This window comes from Copadichromis virginalis, linkage group LG13 (genome assembly GCF_057382275.1).
Source record: "Copadichromis virginalis isolate Kocher_CV1m ecotype Utaka linkage group LG13, C_Virginalis_male_GT1.1, whole genome shotgun sequence".
NCBI classification, from domain to species: Eukaryota; Metazoa; Chordata; class Actinopteri; order Cichliformes; family Cichlidae; genus Copadichromis; species Copadichromis virginalis.
In genome coordinates, this window is record NC_140630.1 from 2,651,740 (window position 1) to 2,666,824 (window position 15,085).

At 45.6% G+C, this 15,085-nt stretch overlaps 1 protein-coding gene across 3 annotated transcripts in view; it reads right to left on the reverse strand.

Moving 5' to 3' along the window:
• Positions 1–2,629: 2,629 nt before the first annotated feature.
• The window catches only part of LOC146695013 (spectrin beta chain, non-erythrocytic 1), a 100,521-nt gene continuing 88,065 nt past the window's right edge, over positions 2,630–15,085 (reverse strand). For all 3 annotated transcript variants that reach the window (XM_085476929.1, XM_085476930.1, XM_085476928.1), the window contains 10 exons: positions 12,941–13,098; positions 12,667–12,805; positions 12,452–12,536; positions 12,176–12,372; positions 11,994–12,088; positions 11,584–11,638; positions 6,200–6,402; positions 5,894–6,067; positions 5,681–5,723; positions 2,630–3,812 (listed from right to left, as the gene is read on the reverse strand). In XM_085476929.1, the coding sequence (XP_085333055.1) occupies positions 3,600–3,812; positions 5,681–5,723; positions 5,894–6,067; positions 6,200–6,402; positions 11,584–11,638; positions 11,994–12,088; positions 12,176–12,372; positions 12,452–12,536; positions 12,667–12,805; positions 12,941–13,098 (1,362 nt within the window). In that variant the 3' untranslated portion in view covers positions 2,630–3,599. The remainder of the gene's footprint in view (positions 3,813–5,680; positions 5,724–5,893; positions 6,068–6,199; positions 6,403–11,583; positions 11,639–11,993; positions 12,089–12,175; positions 12,373–12,451; positions 12,537–12,666; positions 12,806–12,940; positions 13,099–15,085) is intronic.

A 15,085-nucleotide genomic window follows, 5' to 3' on the forward strand; every position in this document is an offset into this window, starting at 1 on the left:
ATGTGCTGAAAGCGTGTTGATGTGCTGCTGATGTTGGCCCGTACAGCGGCGCTGCTGTTCAGCTCGACTTCTAAAGTTCGTCACTGTAAACAAATCCTAAACACAGCACCTCACACAGAAAACCTCCAGCTCACCATCATTAACGTGTCGCGGTGGTGCAGTGGTTAGCACACAGTGCTGCCTCACATTAGGAAGGTCCTGGGTTTGAATCTGCACGTTCTCCTTGTACCTGCGTGGGTTCTCCCCGGGTTCCTCCCACCATCCAAACACGAGCATGAAGTTGACTCCTGAGTGTAAGCTGGCTGCAGGTGAGGGATTGCACACCTGTCCAGGTGCTTTGTGCAGTTTTTATACCCTCTATGGAAGTTTATTAAAGACAAAATAAACGTAAAATAACAGTGATTTGGATTTGTGTCATATCAATGTCAAAGCTGATAAAAACTGCTAAAGGACCTCCCACCATCACCACGTGCTGCCCACAGTTAGTTTTATTTCTAGGTCGAGATAACTGTTGTACGACAGATTACTAGGGCCACATTAAGGAAAATAATATTGTTGATCATTTTGAGAAAAAGTTGTTTCAAGACAAACCGCTGCTGTGCCCTCGACAAGACGTTTAGATAGTTGATGAAACAAACTGATCAGCTGGATGCATCATACATGTAAACATGCATCATCGTTTTCTGTCTGAGCAGCATAACACGTTTCACATGAACAGCCCGTGTTTATGCATTAAACAGAAATCATGTCCTCCTTTATTACTAAAACTGTACGACCTCACTAACTCAGAGGCCACAGCAAGTGTGGACGTTTATCTTAAAATAACAACAGTAACCTGCACATGTGGACTTCCTCTCTTAACGTGGCCTTAAAGCTTCTCCGTACTGTCGAGAACAGGAGCCACATAAATAAAATCAGTTTATAGATACTAATCACTCACAGCTGTACTTTGTCTGTATTTACAGAACTGTGCAAAAGTGACACACGCACACACACATTCGCTGAAAAAATAAAAATCAGTCTCACGGTTTCTTTTTAAAAGCATTTTAATGGCTTTTTTGCACATATGTAACAGAGATGGGGAAAAGTCTACGGGTGCAGATCCAACTAGCAGTGACCCCCGGTCCACGTCATTCCAACTACGTCACCTACGAACCCCGGCCCCGCCCACCCTCCCATCGTGGCATTATTGATTGTGCAGTATGAGGAAATATCTCATCTTACTATGGTTACAGTGACAGGAATGCACAACATATTTATCAAATCGCCAGAAAATTAAGCACAAAAAAACAAAAGAACAGAAAGAGAGTATTTCAGGGCCAATCAGAGTGAAGATGTTTCAAGCCCCGCCCCTTCTAACCCCACCACCAGCTGTGGAAAAACATACACACCCACGTTTTTTATAGTTTCGGGCTCGTTTCGGTGTTTTTGTTCACTTTTGTTCACCTACGGAAGTCCCTTAATGACAACATTTGTAACAATAAATGTACATATATATGTAAGCTGAAAAATCACCTTTAAATCTGAACTTGCCTTTTCTGGCAGCTATTTTAATCGATAACTCCAGATTAGGAACGACGTCGGTGTTAAAGTTGGGCTTGCAGGTCATTTACCGTGTACGTGATTTCCATCCAAGCGGGGCAAAAGTTTGTGGTGCAGCAACTGGACAGAAGAGACTTCATCTCAAAAACTAATTTCCAAAAGTTTATCGAGCAAAAATGGCACCTGAGAGTAAAGCAAATATTTCAAATAAGAAAATGATCTCTGTCATGTTGTTTATTGAAGTTTTAAAGCCCGAGAGATTAATCAGTAATCAAAGGAGGGACCAGTAGCAGCCCAAGACTTAACCTAGTGTTTATTTTCTCAAAGTTTATTTAATGAGTCATCGAGTCAAATCGAGTGGAGATCTTCTGCACTTATGTCAGATTAGTGTAAAATCTCCAATAAAACTTTTATTAAATCTAAACAAACTGTTTTTCGTGAGACGGCTCAAGAATCACGTACGTCATTAGCTTACAACTACATCCTTACAGCGAGCGAAGCCTGTTCAGCTTCAACAAATGTGAAGCTCTGATCTCATTAACTAGAAGCCATAAAAAATGGAAAGAAAAAAGTGTGACTTTTGTCATGAAAGGACTTCCGTAGCTGTAGCTTGACTCGTCATTGGCAATAAAAGTCTGAAATCTTAAAGAAAAAAAGAACCGAGTGCTGAAGCCAACAAGCAAGCCACCAACATTACTCACTTCCAGTAAATGCTTTTTAAAACCAGCTCATCCACTAACAACAGCGATGCTTAAAGTAACCTTTGTGTTTTATTTGTACATCTACGCCTTCATACTTGCCGCTCTAAATAAACCTTAGACTTAGCTTAACTGCGAGACAGAAAAACAGGAGGAAAAACGCCAACAAAGGGCCGAAGGAGACGTTCCAGAAATGCAAAAGTAGAAAAGAAACCTCATTGAACGCCTAAAAGATCGAGTTAACGAACATTCGCAGTTATTCTCCCATCGAGACTCGATGGCTCCTTCATTCGGGTTGGTTAAGTGTTCGCGCCGTTAAGAAAGTTATCCTCAAACAAAGCTTATTACGGTCGGTAGGTCTTAATAGCATTAATAATAATAATAATAGGTGAAATTAAACACAGGTTTATTTTTAACAGTTTGTTATACACAAGTTATACATACAGTCAAAAGCACTGCAGGGTAACGCTCTGAGTCGCTGCGGGAATCAGACGCGACGACCGTTTGCTTTTCGCGGTTTTATTGCGCAAACCGAACCGTCAGAAAAGCTCCGAGCGACTCGTCTCTGCGCTTCGACGGCTCAAAGAATCACCCCGCCGTGGCCTCGGTTTTCCCCGCTACAGAGGGATACACGTCATCTTGCAAAGACAAGGCCTCGCAAAAAAATAGGAAGCTGAGGATGGACTCTAACAGGAAGTAATTCCCCAAAAAACTAAACGAAAAACGAGAAGGAAAACCCGCCGAGACGAACCGCAAACACGGGAAAGCCGGGGAGAACGGGAGATACAGAAAACAGCGATAAGAGTAAAGAAAGTGGGAACTCCTCTAACGTCGCGTTCTCCTTGTTGTTTAAACGACAGCAGCTGCCTGAAGCGTCGCAGACCCCGCCCACACGCCCACGCCCCGCCTTTAAACCACTTCAGTCAGATTTCGGGTATTTCCTGCTCCTGATCTGAGCAGAGAAGCAGGTGGGGGGTGTTTGTAGCTGTACTGGAGCTCTGAGCCGGACCGGACGGTTGATAGGCACAGAGTGGAGAGTTTTGGCTCGGAGCTTGCATGCTGGAGAGGACGAGGAGGAGGAGGAAGAAAGAAGAGAAGGAGAGGCTGTTTGGGATGCGACCTGACATAGCAACTGCTGCAAATGTTAAAACTCTTATTCTCTAAGTACATGATGTGAGGCGACGCTTTGGGTTACACGAGTGTAATTAGATTTGGAGCGCTCTGGGTTATGACAGTTGCTATGAGCAGAAAAGTCGGACATCTTCAACAATATTTGACCAAAGTTCGTTCGATAACGAGGAGCGACCCCAAACAGCACCACGGGAAGGAGGAGGAGGAGGGGAGGCTGAAGAACAGCGTCTATTTCTTCTTGCTGAACAGACTGAAGCGTTTCTCCTTGTCTTTCTCTCGTTTGCCTGGGCTGGACTCGGCGGTCGCCGTGGCTGCGACCGTGGCTGGCAGCGTCTGAGCGCGTGCGGCGGGAGCGGGCGTGCTGTGGCTGCTGGGCGTGACCTCGGGCTTCTCGCCCGACACGGCGGCGGTGATGGTCGAGATCCACGTGTTCATCTCCTCCTGGAGCACGAGCAGAAGGAGACAAAGAGGAAGGAAGCAGTTAGAGCAGCAGGAAGTGCTGATGATGTCTCTGATAGAAAAACAACAACTCGCTAATAACGTTGAGTCACCTCCGGCTACACCTGCTCACCTGCTGCAGGGATACAGGTGGTTTTAAAAGAGTGAGGATAATGAGATCAGAAATATTTGGGCCTAAACAAAAGCAGACGAAGGAAGAAACATTACATCATAATCACTGTAACACCACTCGCCCTCTACGGTCACATGACCTGGGCCTTCGACTCGAGCACGTCCGACCACCATGACCCGGGTGAGCGCTCGTATGTAACGCATTTCGGGGTACACTTGTTTAGATCATTTGCAACCCTTTCATTTGGTTTTAATTAGTGCTGTCAGCTAGGGGTGGGCGATATAAACGATATACGATAGAAACGATATAAATTTGGCCAACGATAGAGATTTTGACTATAACGCTCTATTGCGATAGCGCATGTTGATGATGTCATCAAGCTGCGCCTGTTTTGGTCAAAAGCATCGCAGCGGCTACAACCATTATCATCTGCAAATTATGCCGACAGTCACAGCAAAGAGATGAAGCACTTTTGAAATATGGGGAAAGCCAAAAACTGCGCTTCCTCCACTTCTGTAACATCGATTCATTAATGTTGAATTCTCTCGCAGCTACTCTGTTCCCATGTTGTTGCAGTATATTAATAACTAACCTCGTATTGTGGATGAATAATCTCAGTTGTGCTCCTGACTGACGTTTGGCCCGTGTACAGCATCCTGCTATGCGATTGCATTTGTCCCTGACCACCAGAATCCGTCACGTTAACTTTTATCGAGTGGAAAAAAGTTGGCTTCATCCTCCAGCTTCACTGTGCTAATGTTATGCTAACATAGCTGTGTCGCTAGCAATCACGTAGCACAACATTATATACCAGGTAGTCCAACTTCAATAACCCTGCAAACGTCACTGCTGTTTAGTTTCCTGTCTTCATTTATGTTGGAAGTGGTAGCAGAGCTGTACGTTTGAATTAGTTTCAAAAATCTCTCAGTCAGAACACGGTATGAAATGTTTAGGTGTAAACTAGCGAGCTAACTTCCTGTTAACTTCTAACTCCATTAAATTTAATAAATCCTGTTTTCATGGATGTTAAACTTAATAGTTACACCTGGTAAAGCAGCAACGCTGATGATTTAATTAAAGATGAAAGAATTTAGACCGTTTTTAACTCTTAGTGTTCGTTTGACTTTGGGACCTGAAGCGGACGGAGTTTTGGACCCAGATTGCTCCGCGAAGCTCCTCCCTACGGCAGCCGTAATGCTCTGACAATCCATCAAGCAGTGCTGCTTACCAAAGTTGTACTAAAACATTTTTAACAGATTTCTGCAGCCAAAATCGGTTCGAGGTCAGTAAGCACAACCAGAATTAACGCGGCAAATCTCCGGCGCTAACGCATTAACAAGCTAAGCGAGCTAACCGTGCTAACGCATTGACGGCGTGCAGTCCCACTCTCGGGCGATCCGCATTAACACTATTTTAACGAGATTAACGCTGACAGCACCAGTTTTAACATTTACTGATATCTTTTTTTCATTGATGCATTTCATTGTTATTTAACTTTGTTTGTCTGGTTAATGTACAGTTTTTAACTTTGATCTGTTTTCTACTGGAAAGCACTTTGGTCATGTTGTTTTTAAAGTGCTCCATAAATAAAGTTGGATTGTATTTCCAATCCAAACAAATAAATGATCGACATATTTCTAATGTAAAGCAGATATAAGACTAACAATAACAGCGATGTTGACTAAAACTGAACGACGCACCAAACACTGAGGCTGAAATACTGTGTTTTAATACTTACATCATCTTTGGCTTGGAAGAGATACTCATTGCCGTCAGTGAGCCTGCGGAGGTGAACACACACATTAGCAGGAACTTCAAACTGCGCACGCTGGCATCCGTCAGGTTCTTTCTTTAAATGAAAGAACTGCAGCGTTTTGCTTAAAGCTGTCTGTGATGTGTTTCTGACTGCTCCAGTATAAATAAAGACTTGTTTATCAGGTCTGAAACTCACTTCAGCTTGAAGACGTGCTTCTTCTTCTTGTAGTCCAGCGCCACCTCGCAGACGGCGTCCTTCAGGCTGATGGGGATCTCGCTGTGGTAGGGAATGCCCTGACTGGCGCTCTTCTGATCCTTGTAGAAACCCATCTCCTGGAGGTTGATCACACAGTACACATTGTGCCACGACCTGCAGGGACACGAGCAGACGTCGACCTCATCGCTGAGCTTTATTTTCTTACAATAACAGCAGCTCACAAGCGCAACTTATTATTATTTGGGTTATTATTTCTTTCCAGGTGTGTCTGCAGGTGATCCCCACCTGTTCGAAGCCTTCTTGTTGTGCCCCTCCCACTCGTGTTTGCGGTGCAGGAAGGTCTCCAGCAGGGGTTTGGGGGCGTCAGGTTGGGTTTTGGCCGGCAGGGTCGCAGCTTGGCTGGCCTTGCCCTTGCGAGACGCCCCCGGAGACCCAGCGGGGCTGGGCTCCGACACCCCGTTCACCACCTCGGCCCCGTCCACGTTCTCCTGGACACAGAAGAGAGAGTCAGAGGAGAAACTCGTTTATGAGTGAAATAAGAAGGAGAGCTGTGAATCAGAGTTATGAGAGCTGCAGCATGCAGAGCAGTTTGGACAAACTAAAACACGAGACCAGAAGGATTCGACTGTCAGCCTCTCCTGAATCTACACTTATCTGCCCTCGCCTCACATAAAACTCCTAAAACCCAACTGATGTCAAATATTCCAGGAAGACCAATCCTGGGAAAATGCAAGCAGATTAAAGTGGACTAAACCAAACCAGCTGAGGGAATCCATCGGGTCCATCTACTCTGAGTTGACGGATCCAATCATCTCGCTCTCTGTTGCCTTTAAACTGACATTCAGTTCATGTCAGGCCACATGATTGTTGTTATTAATTGCCCCGATGCAGGAACACCACATGCCTGCGGTCTGCAGTATGTCTGTTGGCAAGAACTTAATTAAAAACAAGTTAATCCAAGAAAACTGGCGGCAACACCTGAGGCTCAGAGGTTCCAGTGTCGTCACCACTTTGGCCAGCCAACTGGTCAAGTGAATCCATTCGAACTTCCTGTCATACATCTCCTGTTCCAGTGGTGGGCGCTCATATTAAACATGACCAACGTCTCTACTAATGAGGAAGCAGTAATGAACCAAAACCCTGCAGACTGCTCTGAGCACCATCTCATCTAATTTTTTCTACAATTGGATCTGGATGATGTCAGAGAGTGAAAGCCCCACCCACTGGCTGGTCCAAAGGTCAGAAATCTTTGGACCAGAAAAAAGGTGGGTTAATGGGAGAGTGGCCCAAAGTAATTTGAAGTATTGATCATGCAAAGCTACCCTAGTATGGTCCAAGTATAAAACTACAAAGCTGAACATGAACAGGTCACCTGTATCAGGTTAATAAACCCACTTTCCTACCTCTGAACTGCTCAAACCAACACAACTATGCAGGCTTCTGATTGGCCCACCGAGCCTCTGACATCAGCTACGTCAGCCTCGTACAGCAGCGGTTTTTTAGCTCAGTGTTATTGGGTGTGAGCTGAGCTGAATTTCAGCAGTGATTAGAACAACATTTGTATTAATTAAGATTGCAAACATGCTGTGATTACACTCTTTACCACATGCACAGTCCCAACACCACTCAGAAACGCACAACACGGTGGCGAGCGTGAAGAAAGAGGAGGACAGGGAGAAGCCAGCACAGGTGAGACCAAAAAACACACCAAAAAAAATCTCAAACAATTATGGACAAAATTGCTTGGAAGTCATTACTGGGCGTCATTGTTGGTGAGGGGAGAAGGCGATTGGCCTAGTATCATAAACAGATTTGACTTTTTCCACACCACACCCACTCCAACCGGATGCTTATTACCCCGTTACTGAGCTCTTCAAGGGATGGAAGAATGGGCGGTTCGAAGGCCGGACCGATCCTGGACCGATCCCGGGAGCTTTAACTGAAGAGCTGGACCGATCCCGGGAGCTTTCATTTAGATCTCACAGAGAGCGAAACTGATGCTTGAAGACTTTACTGGGCTCGGGTTATCCTCTGAGATTTTACTTGAGTGTTTCCTCACGGCTTCAGCGTTCTGCTTCTCAAACATTCGACCAGCTATTGAAGGGATTTGTTAGGACTTGGATCAATCCTAGGAACTCTCACCAAAGGACAGTCTGGATCAGATGTAGGGGCCCCAACTTACTACTATTACATATATGTAGTGCAGCAGTTTTTCCTAAGAATTTTACTTGAGCCTGTTAAAGACTAGACCAGATCCAAGTGTTCCTGTTTCAGTGTTTTCTCCACCAAATACTGGGCCACTTCAATCCAACCAACTATTCCAGAAGAACGATTGAAGCCTGGCGCAGAAGCAGGTTTTTGTTTGATTTTTAAACATTTTTGCACCTGACAGCAAAGACCATTTTTTACTGCTTAGCAGTCTTTCCTTAGAACAATTACTTAATGACTGAAGAGCTAAACCGATGCCAACAGCCATGCGATCCTCCAAAGACTGCGCTGATTTTGTTATCATTGAATTTAAACTTGAGCCTGAACCTTTGGCGTGATAGTAGTCGTTAGAAACTAACCTTCTTAGCGAATTATAAAACTTGTACATAGAAGATAATTTTCAGTAACTTGAAGGATTAGATCTGTAAGCCTGTGCAGACGTTGTACAGATTAAATCCAAACAGGTAAAACCAGACTCGCTGTAGAACAAACTGTTTCTCTTCTTTACAGCAGGAACGCTGATTTATTGGAGTGAACTGAAATATACTGGATTTGTCAGTGGACCAAACACTTTGCTTATCTGATCTTTTTCTTACGGAGCCCTGCAGGGGACATGGGAGAAAAAAAAAAAATTAAGACTGACCTTTTGCGACATCTCGCAAAACTAACTTGGGATCTCGCAAAAGTTTTGCAAGATCTCGCAAAACAAACTCGGGATCGGACGCCGGCTCGAAGCTACGGAGCCCCGCAGGGGACATGGGAGAAAAAAAAATTAAGACTGAATTAAGACTGACTCTTGCGGGATCTCGCAAAACTTTTGCGAGATCCCGCATTCTTCGGCCTTCGACCTCCCGTTAGCTCGAAGCTAATGGGAGGTCGAGACCTACTACAGCCGGGAGGAACACCGCTTTCCCGGCACATCGTGCCTCGACCTCCCGGTCGGCTTCGAGCCGGCGTCCGAAGAATGCGGCTAAAACTTTTCCGAGATCCCGAGTTTGTTTTGCGAGATCCCGAGTTTGTTTTGCGAGATCCCGAGTTTGTTTTGCGAGATCCCGAGTTTGTTTTGCGAGATCCCGAGTTTGTTTTGCGAGATCCCGAGTTTGTTTTGCGAGATCTCGCAAAAGTCCATCTTAATTTTTTTTTCTCCCATGTCCTCTGCGGGGCTCCGTATTTTCTTGACTTTGTAAAATAACTAAAAATATTTCACTAAAGGAAAGCCCCCGGATGAAAACTGGTGAAAAACATTAGATGCAGAAACAGAACATCCAACTGAAATGCTAATGATGGTGACAGCATGCAACACAAACACCAACACTGTACATGGAGAGAAAAGTGAAAAGTATGCATGGACAACACGTGGACTGGTTGGTTCTGACGGGTTTATTGGGGAATGTGTGTTAGTCGGGGAACGACTGAACGAACTGCATCTACATGCAAAAACAAACCGTGAACAGAAAAAAGGAAACGACAACAGTAAACAATGAAAACAAGACAGGAAACAGCGTCTCAGTGATACAACAGCATACAATGAGGAGAAACTCACACGGTGAGACGTGTGGCGAATCAGTTTTACATGAGGAATGATTTTAACATGGATTGTAGGTGCAATGAGTGCATGTAGCGAGCAGCAGTGGACGTACACTCAGGGGCCGAATACAGCGGAGCGGCTACACAACGCCAACTATGACCTCAGCGGGAACACAAGATTGATTTTAAGGCAAGTTCAAAAAGTCCGATGGCATTGGACTTAGAGTGTTCCTATTAAAGTGGCCACTGGGTGTATGTCACAGTATTAACGTCCCTTATGAGGAATGGGTTTCTGACAAATGAGTCGTAAAGGCTGTAAGTACAACATGAAGGAAAGCTGGAGGTGAAAATGTAAGTCCGGGGCTGCCTCTGGTGTCCACTGATGGAGTTCACTGTTAAACAGTGCAGTTATACATGTGTTACTATCATCTTTCCCTTTAGTTTCCACTTTGTCAGCTGATAGATCAGCTCTTTAATTCGGTGTAACTTACATTAATGCACAAATATGCTTTTAATGGTTTTATAAGTACAATATTAAAGAGATAATAGAGTGTTTAACAGAGTTACATGAAAAGGATGGACACGTGTTTTATGAATGGTCTGTGGACGTAGGCACAGGTGGAGCGGTAGGTGCACTTCTTTGTTTTTGGATTTTTTAAAACTTTGGCATCAATGATAGACTTTAAATATAACGTCACGTGTTCTTACAAACAAAAACTAACATGAGTCATGATTTACTATATTTAGTGAGCAAATCGCAACAACAGGCTGAAGGCACCTCATACTGGCTACAACCTGTATTACTGTAGTTACTTTGTTATAAATTTACATCATTAATATTTTTATTATACTTTTAATTCAAGACTTTTTTGCTTTATCAAGATATCTTTTCAAACTGTGTCTATTTTTATTAAGTTATTTAAGGTATTTGTTACATATTTCATTTCATCTGTTTGGAATCGAGCGTGAAGTACAGACTGACAACGTAAAGGTTTCTTCCTGTTCAAAGGGGGTTTGTCCTCCCCGCTGTCACCAGAGTGCTCGCTCATAGCGGGTCATGTGATTGTTTTTCTCTGGGTTTGATGCGACTGTTCTGATTTGGTGCTGTACAAATAAAACTGAACTGAATTGAAAGTGTTATCGATCAAACTAAACTTAAAGGTTTTATTGTAAGACAAGAACAGTAAGACGTGCTTCTTCTTAACATCAGGATAAATCAGCCTCAGTTTTAATGATTGATAAACTGATTTAAGTTGTCTTTGGTTTTGTTTGAGAAAAAAATCGCTTCTATGAAAATGGAACAAATGCTTTAAGTGGCAGTTTGTGGCTTTAAGGCTAATTCTGAGTGTCTTTCTGTTTGTATCCTCAGTCATTCATATTCCACAGGGTGAGTTTATAAATGATGACATAAACCAGCAGGAACATAAGGAACTGAGGGGAGAGGATGACAGGAGTGTCGAGCTGAGAGAGAGGAAGAGGAGATGGAGGGGAAGACAAATGAGGAGTGGATAAAACTCTGGTTTGTTCTTGTGTGTGAAAGTGAAAGAGCAGAAACACTGCTTTCCTCCCGTCTTTGTCCAGCCTGAACAAACTGGAACGTCAGGGAAGTTTGGTTCATATTAAAAGAGACCCACCAAAGTAAAAGGTCTCAAACTCAAAGGTGATGCTGAAGTGCAAAGGCTGCATCTGCAGGCTTTCTTAAAAACAGCCCATCAGCTGTGATTCCTCATGTCAGTAAACAAATATCAGAGAAGAAGATTACACCTGGAAAGCTAAACTCGTTTTAAAATAAGACATTAATAATCAGAAAGGAGCAGCAAACGATGAATGCGAGGACGTGTGTGTGATGTGGGTGCAGCTCAGGGTGCAGCGGCGCCCCTGCGGCTCTGCAGGGTGCCGCTGTATTTCTGGTAGGTGAGTGAGCGGTAACTAACCCTGGGAGACTCCTGGTCAGACGGCAGCCCGTTCTGAGACGCCGGCTCGCCCGCCCTGCAAAAAGCACAGCGACGCAGAGAGTTAGACGCACCTCAGTGGCTTCGTCCGGACGAACTCGCTCAGCTGGCGAAGTTAGACGATTAAACTGAAAACCTTCATGTGAGCGCGGCGAGCAGGCTGCACGGTTTAGGTGCAAACATTCATTAACAGCTGTAACAACAATAATCTAAAATATTTGTCATAATAACACAAATGGCAACTGTACATGTGTCTGTGAAAAGTGACAGGAGAAAGGACTCTGACGATGACACAAAGCTGTTCCTGAGGAAATACGGCCGAGTCTTAAACACAGTCAAAACGCTGCTTACAGCATCCAGAAGTTTCCGACACAAAGGAAACTTCAAACTACCTTTGAGCTGCAGCGTCGGCGGGCTGGGCCTCAGCGGGCGGTTGTCTCTTCTTCTCTTCTTCCTCTTGCCTTCTTCTCACTTCCAGTAACTCCATCTGGAACCAGAAGAACAAAGTCAACGTCTCGTTTTTCAGAGCTGAGATTTAATCCGGTGACGGCGCTTTCTCGTGGCGCGCGCTCACCGTGGTCAGCCTCTCCAGCGCAGCGAAGCGTTCCTCCCAGGTGGCGGCCGACTTCTCGAAGGCCTCGTGGCGTTTGATGAGTTTCTCCACCTCGTCCACGCTCTGCCCCATCTCCCTGCTGGACAGGTAGGGCTCCTGTCCCAGCAGCCACGCCTCAGCCACACCTGCGTCCCGCGAGAACTGGTGCACCTCCAGCACTGGAAGCAAATCCACACCTTAGACCCAAATCCACCCGCTCACCTCGGACTATAAACTGAACAGCACGGAGGCACTTACCCAGTCTAAGCCACTCCCATCTGTCCTCCCACTTGTCAATCATGTCTTTCCTCTTGTCCGTCAACTGAAGCAACTTTTCTTTAATCTGCGAGGAGGAAAGATTCAAAAGTTCATGACTTCAGTAAAGCGATGACATCACCACAAACAGAGTAATGAAGGATTTCGCGGCAGCTTTGGCGTGCTCGCTCCGAGTGAGAAATGTGAGAAGTCTCCACCTCCTCTGAAGCGTAGTGCTTCCTGGCCAGCAGGGCTTTGCCCAGCTCGATGCAGGCGGTGAAGCTGTCGTTGCGGGCGTCGATCTCCGCCTTGATGCCCTGGTGGTTGTTCATCAGCAGCTCCACGGACGACACGTCCCTGAAAACAAGCACGGCGTCACATGAGCGACGTTTCTGATCCCAAACATTCAGAAACATTTAGGATGAGTTTTATAATAAACCTGTAAAGGGATACAGTCATTACAGGAAGCTCCGCCCCCTCCGTGCCTCCTACCTGGGCTTCTCCTGAGCCTCGATGAGGCGGATGACGTCTTCCATCCACAGCATCAGGTCGCGCACCATGCTGAAGAAGCGGAACTTGTCTCCGGTGTCGACCAGCTTCGCCCGCCTGCCCTCTGCCGCCTCCAGCAGGTTCTTCCAGGCCTCCAGCACCTGAGGGGGAGGAGACAACAAAGAGCGACGGTCAGCCCCGAGTGACGAGAGGCTCAGAAGACCTGGTTTAATTAATGCAGGCTAAAAGGAGCCGGCTGGGCCTCTGAGAATCAGGGAGGGGGACAGGAAGTGATGACATCCAGACTCAGATCATTACGGGGGAGGGGGGGGGGGGGGCAGTAGATCTAGTGTTTCAGGCGTCCAGCTGTGCTGTCGGGGAGCGTCACAGCCTGAGGGCGCAAATAAAAGCCAATCCCAGCAAATAAAAAGTCATACGTGCAGACTGCAGAGGCCAAAGCTGGAGAGCAAACAGCAGCACTTCCATCAGTTATTACATCAGCTGTTATCTATTTATTCATGGCTCTGTTCGGATTCCAGACGATGACGTAAGCAGACAGGATATATCATCTATCTGAGAAGGAAGCGTGGACTGATCCTGCTTCATGCTTCAGGTTCATATCAAACACGATCAGGTTCTAATAATACGGTACTCTGGGATCTGTATGATGTCACAGAGAGGGGATCGCAACATGTAGCCAATCAGTTCAATGCTGTTTTAAAGTGGGAGGAGCTAAAGCCGTTTCAGATGGGATGACCTGGGGGGGATCAGATAAAGAAGGATTATTTTGAACTGTGAATCATTCAAAGCTGCTGTAAGAACGAAAACATTGCTTTCACACTAACTGCTGAGCTGTCTTTAAATGTACCTCACATATTACTAATGTTAAAGATTACATTGTTTGTTACTAACTGGTGACTTTCTGCAGAAACGTGCGTTTATGTGAATCTGCACATTAAAGTCCATCAAACTGATCGAATTACTTTGGAGTTTTTATTAGATTTTGTCTTGTATTTGTAACATTTTTCGATGAATCCAGGCTGCAGATGTTTTTACTGTGTTTGAGGAGGCGGGTTGTTCGGTGAATGCTTACAAAGCCGAACAGCCCGGCTGACCGGCATCGTTTCAGAATAACCCCTCTGACTCTGCGACTCGTCAGCTGACGGAGTCGTGGCTGCGGAGGACTGCAAGCTGAACGCTCTGGTAGCTAAAGGTGCAGGAAGACGGAAACTATTTAAAAAGAGTTTGAAAGAAGCTTCGCTGGAGGCCAAACCTGTCAGCCTGTTGTCTTCTGTCTCTGCCGAGTCAGCAGACTCAAACTACGAGCAGCGCTTGTTTTAACCCCCTCTGCGGCCCAGGCGAGCGGAGACAAAGAACAAATGTTCGGAGCGTTTGCGGGAAACACTAAGCTGCATGGGAAGGACTAAAATGTTACTGCGGCTCATCAACATTTTAGTCAGACTGGAGGAAAGGAAGCCTAAAACTGCAGCCAAAATGAAGACTGATGCAAAGCCGACGTTTGTGGTAAACAGAGTCTCACCTCTCCCTTTCTCCTCTGGGCGGTCAGGGAGGAAACGGACATACAGGGAATGGTCAAAACACAACGCCATCAAAAACACTCAGTGCTCAGCATCAACAGTCCAGCTCCAGCAGGGCGGGACCGACACGAATACGGAGCAAACCCAGCAGCTCGCACGAAGCACGGCTCCACTTTATTGGAGCGTGACGTTGCTCTTCATCGCGGCGAATCCGAAACCCGAGAGCCGAACTGACGACAAGTCCGGGATTCTGCTCACCTGGCTTCACTTATCCCAGTGGGCTCAAAGGTCACATGACAGCCAGTCGGCATCTGACCAATCGGAAGCAGGGACGGGTAAGAGTTTCAGCACTACAGCGCCATCATTCATTCTCCTAACAATGAAGGAACGCCGACAGCAGGTCGGCCTGTTTAGGATCCTTTTACTATGTTAAAGGTTACAGAGCGACATCGTGTTTACAAAGCACAAATAGTGACGCCGTATCGGCACCACACCCCCGTAAAAACACTAATGCCAGTGCCAAGAAATGATTCCTCGCATTTAAACTGCTATAAATAACTTGTTGGTCTATGAAACAATGTATCTCTCATAAGCCTCAAACAACCTGTCA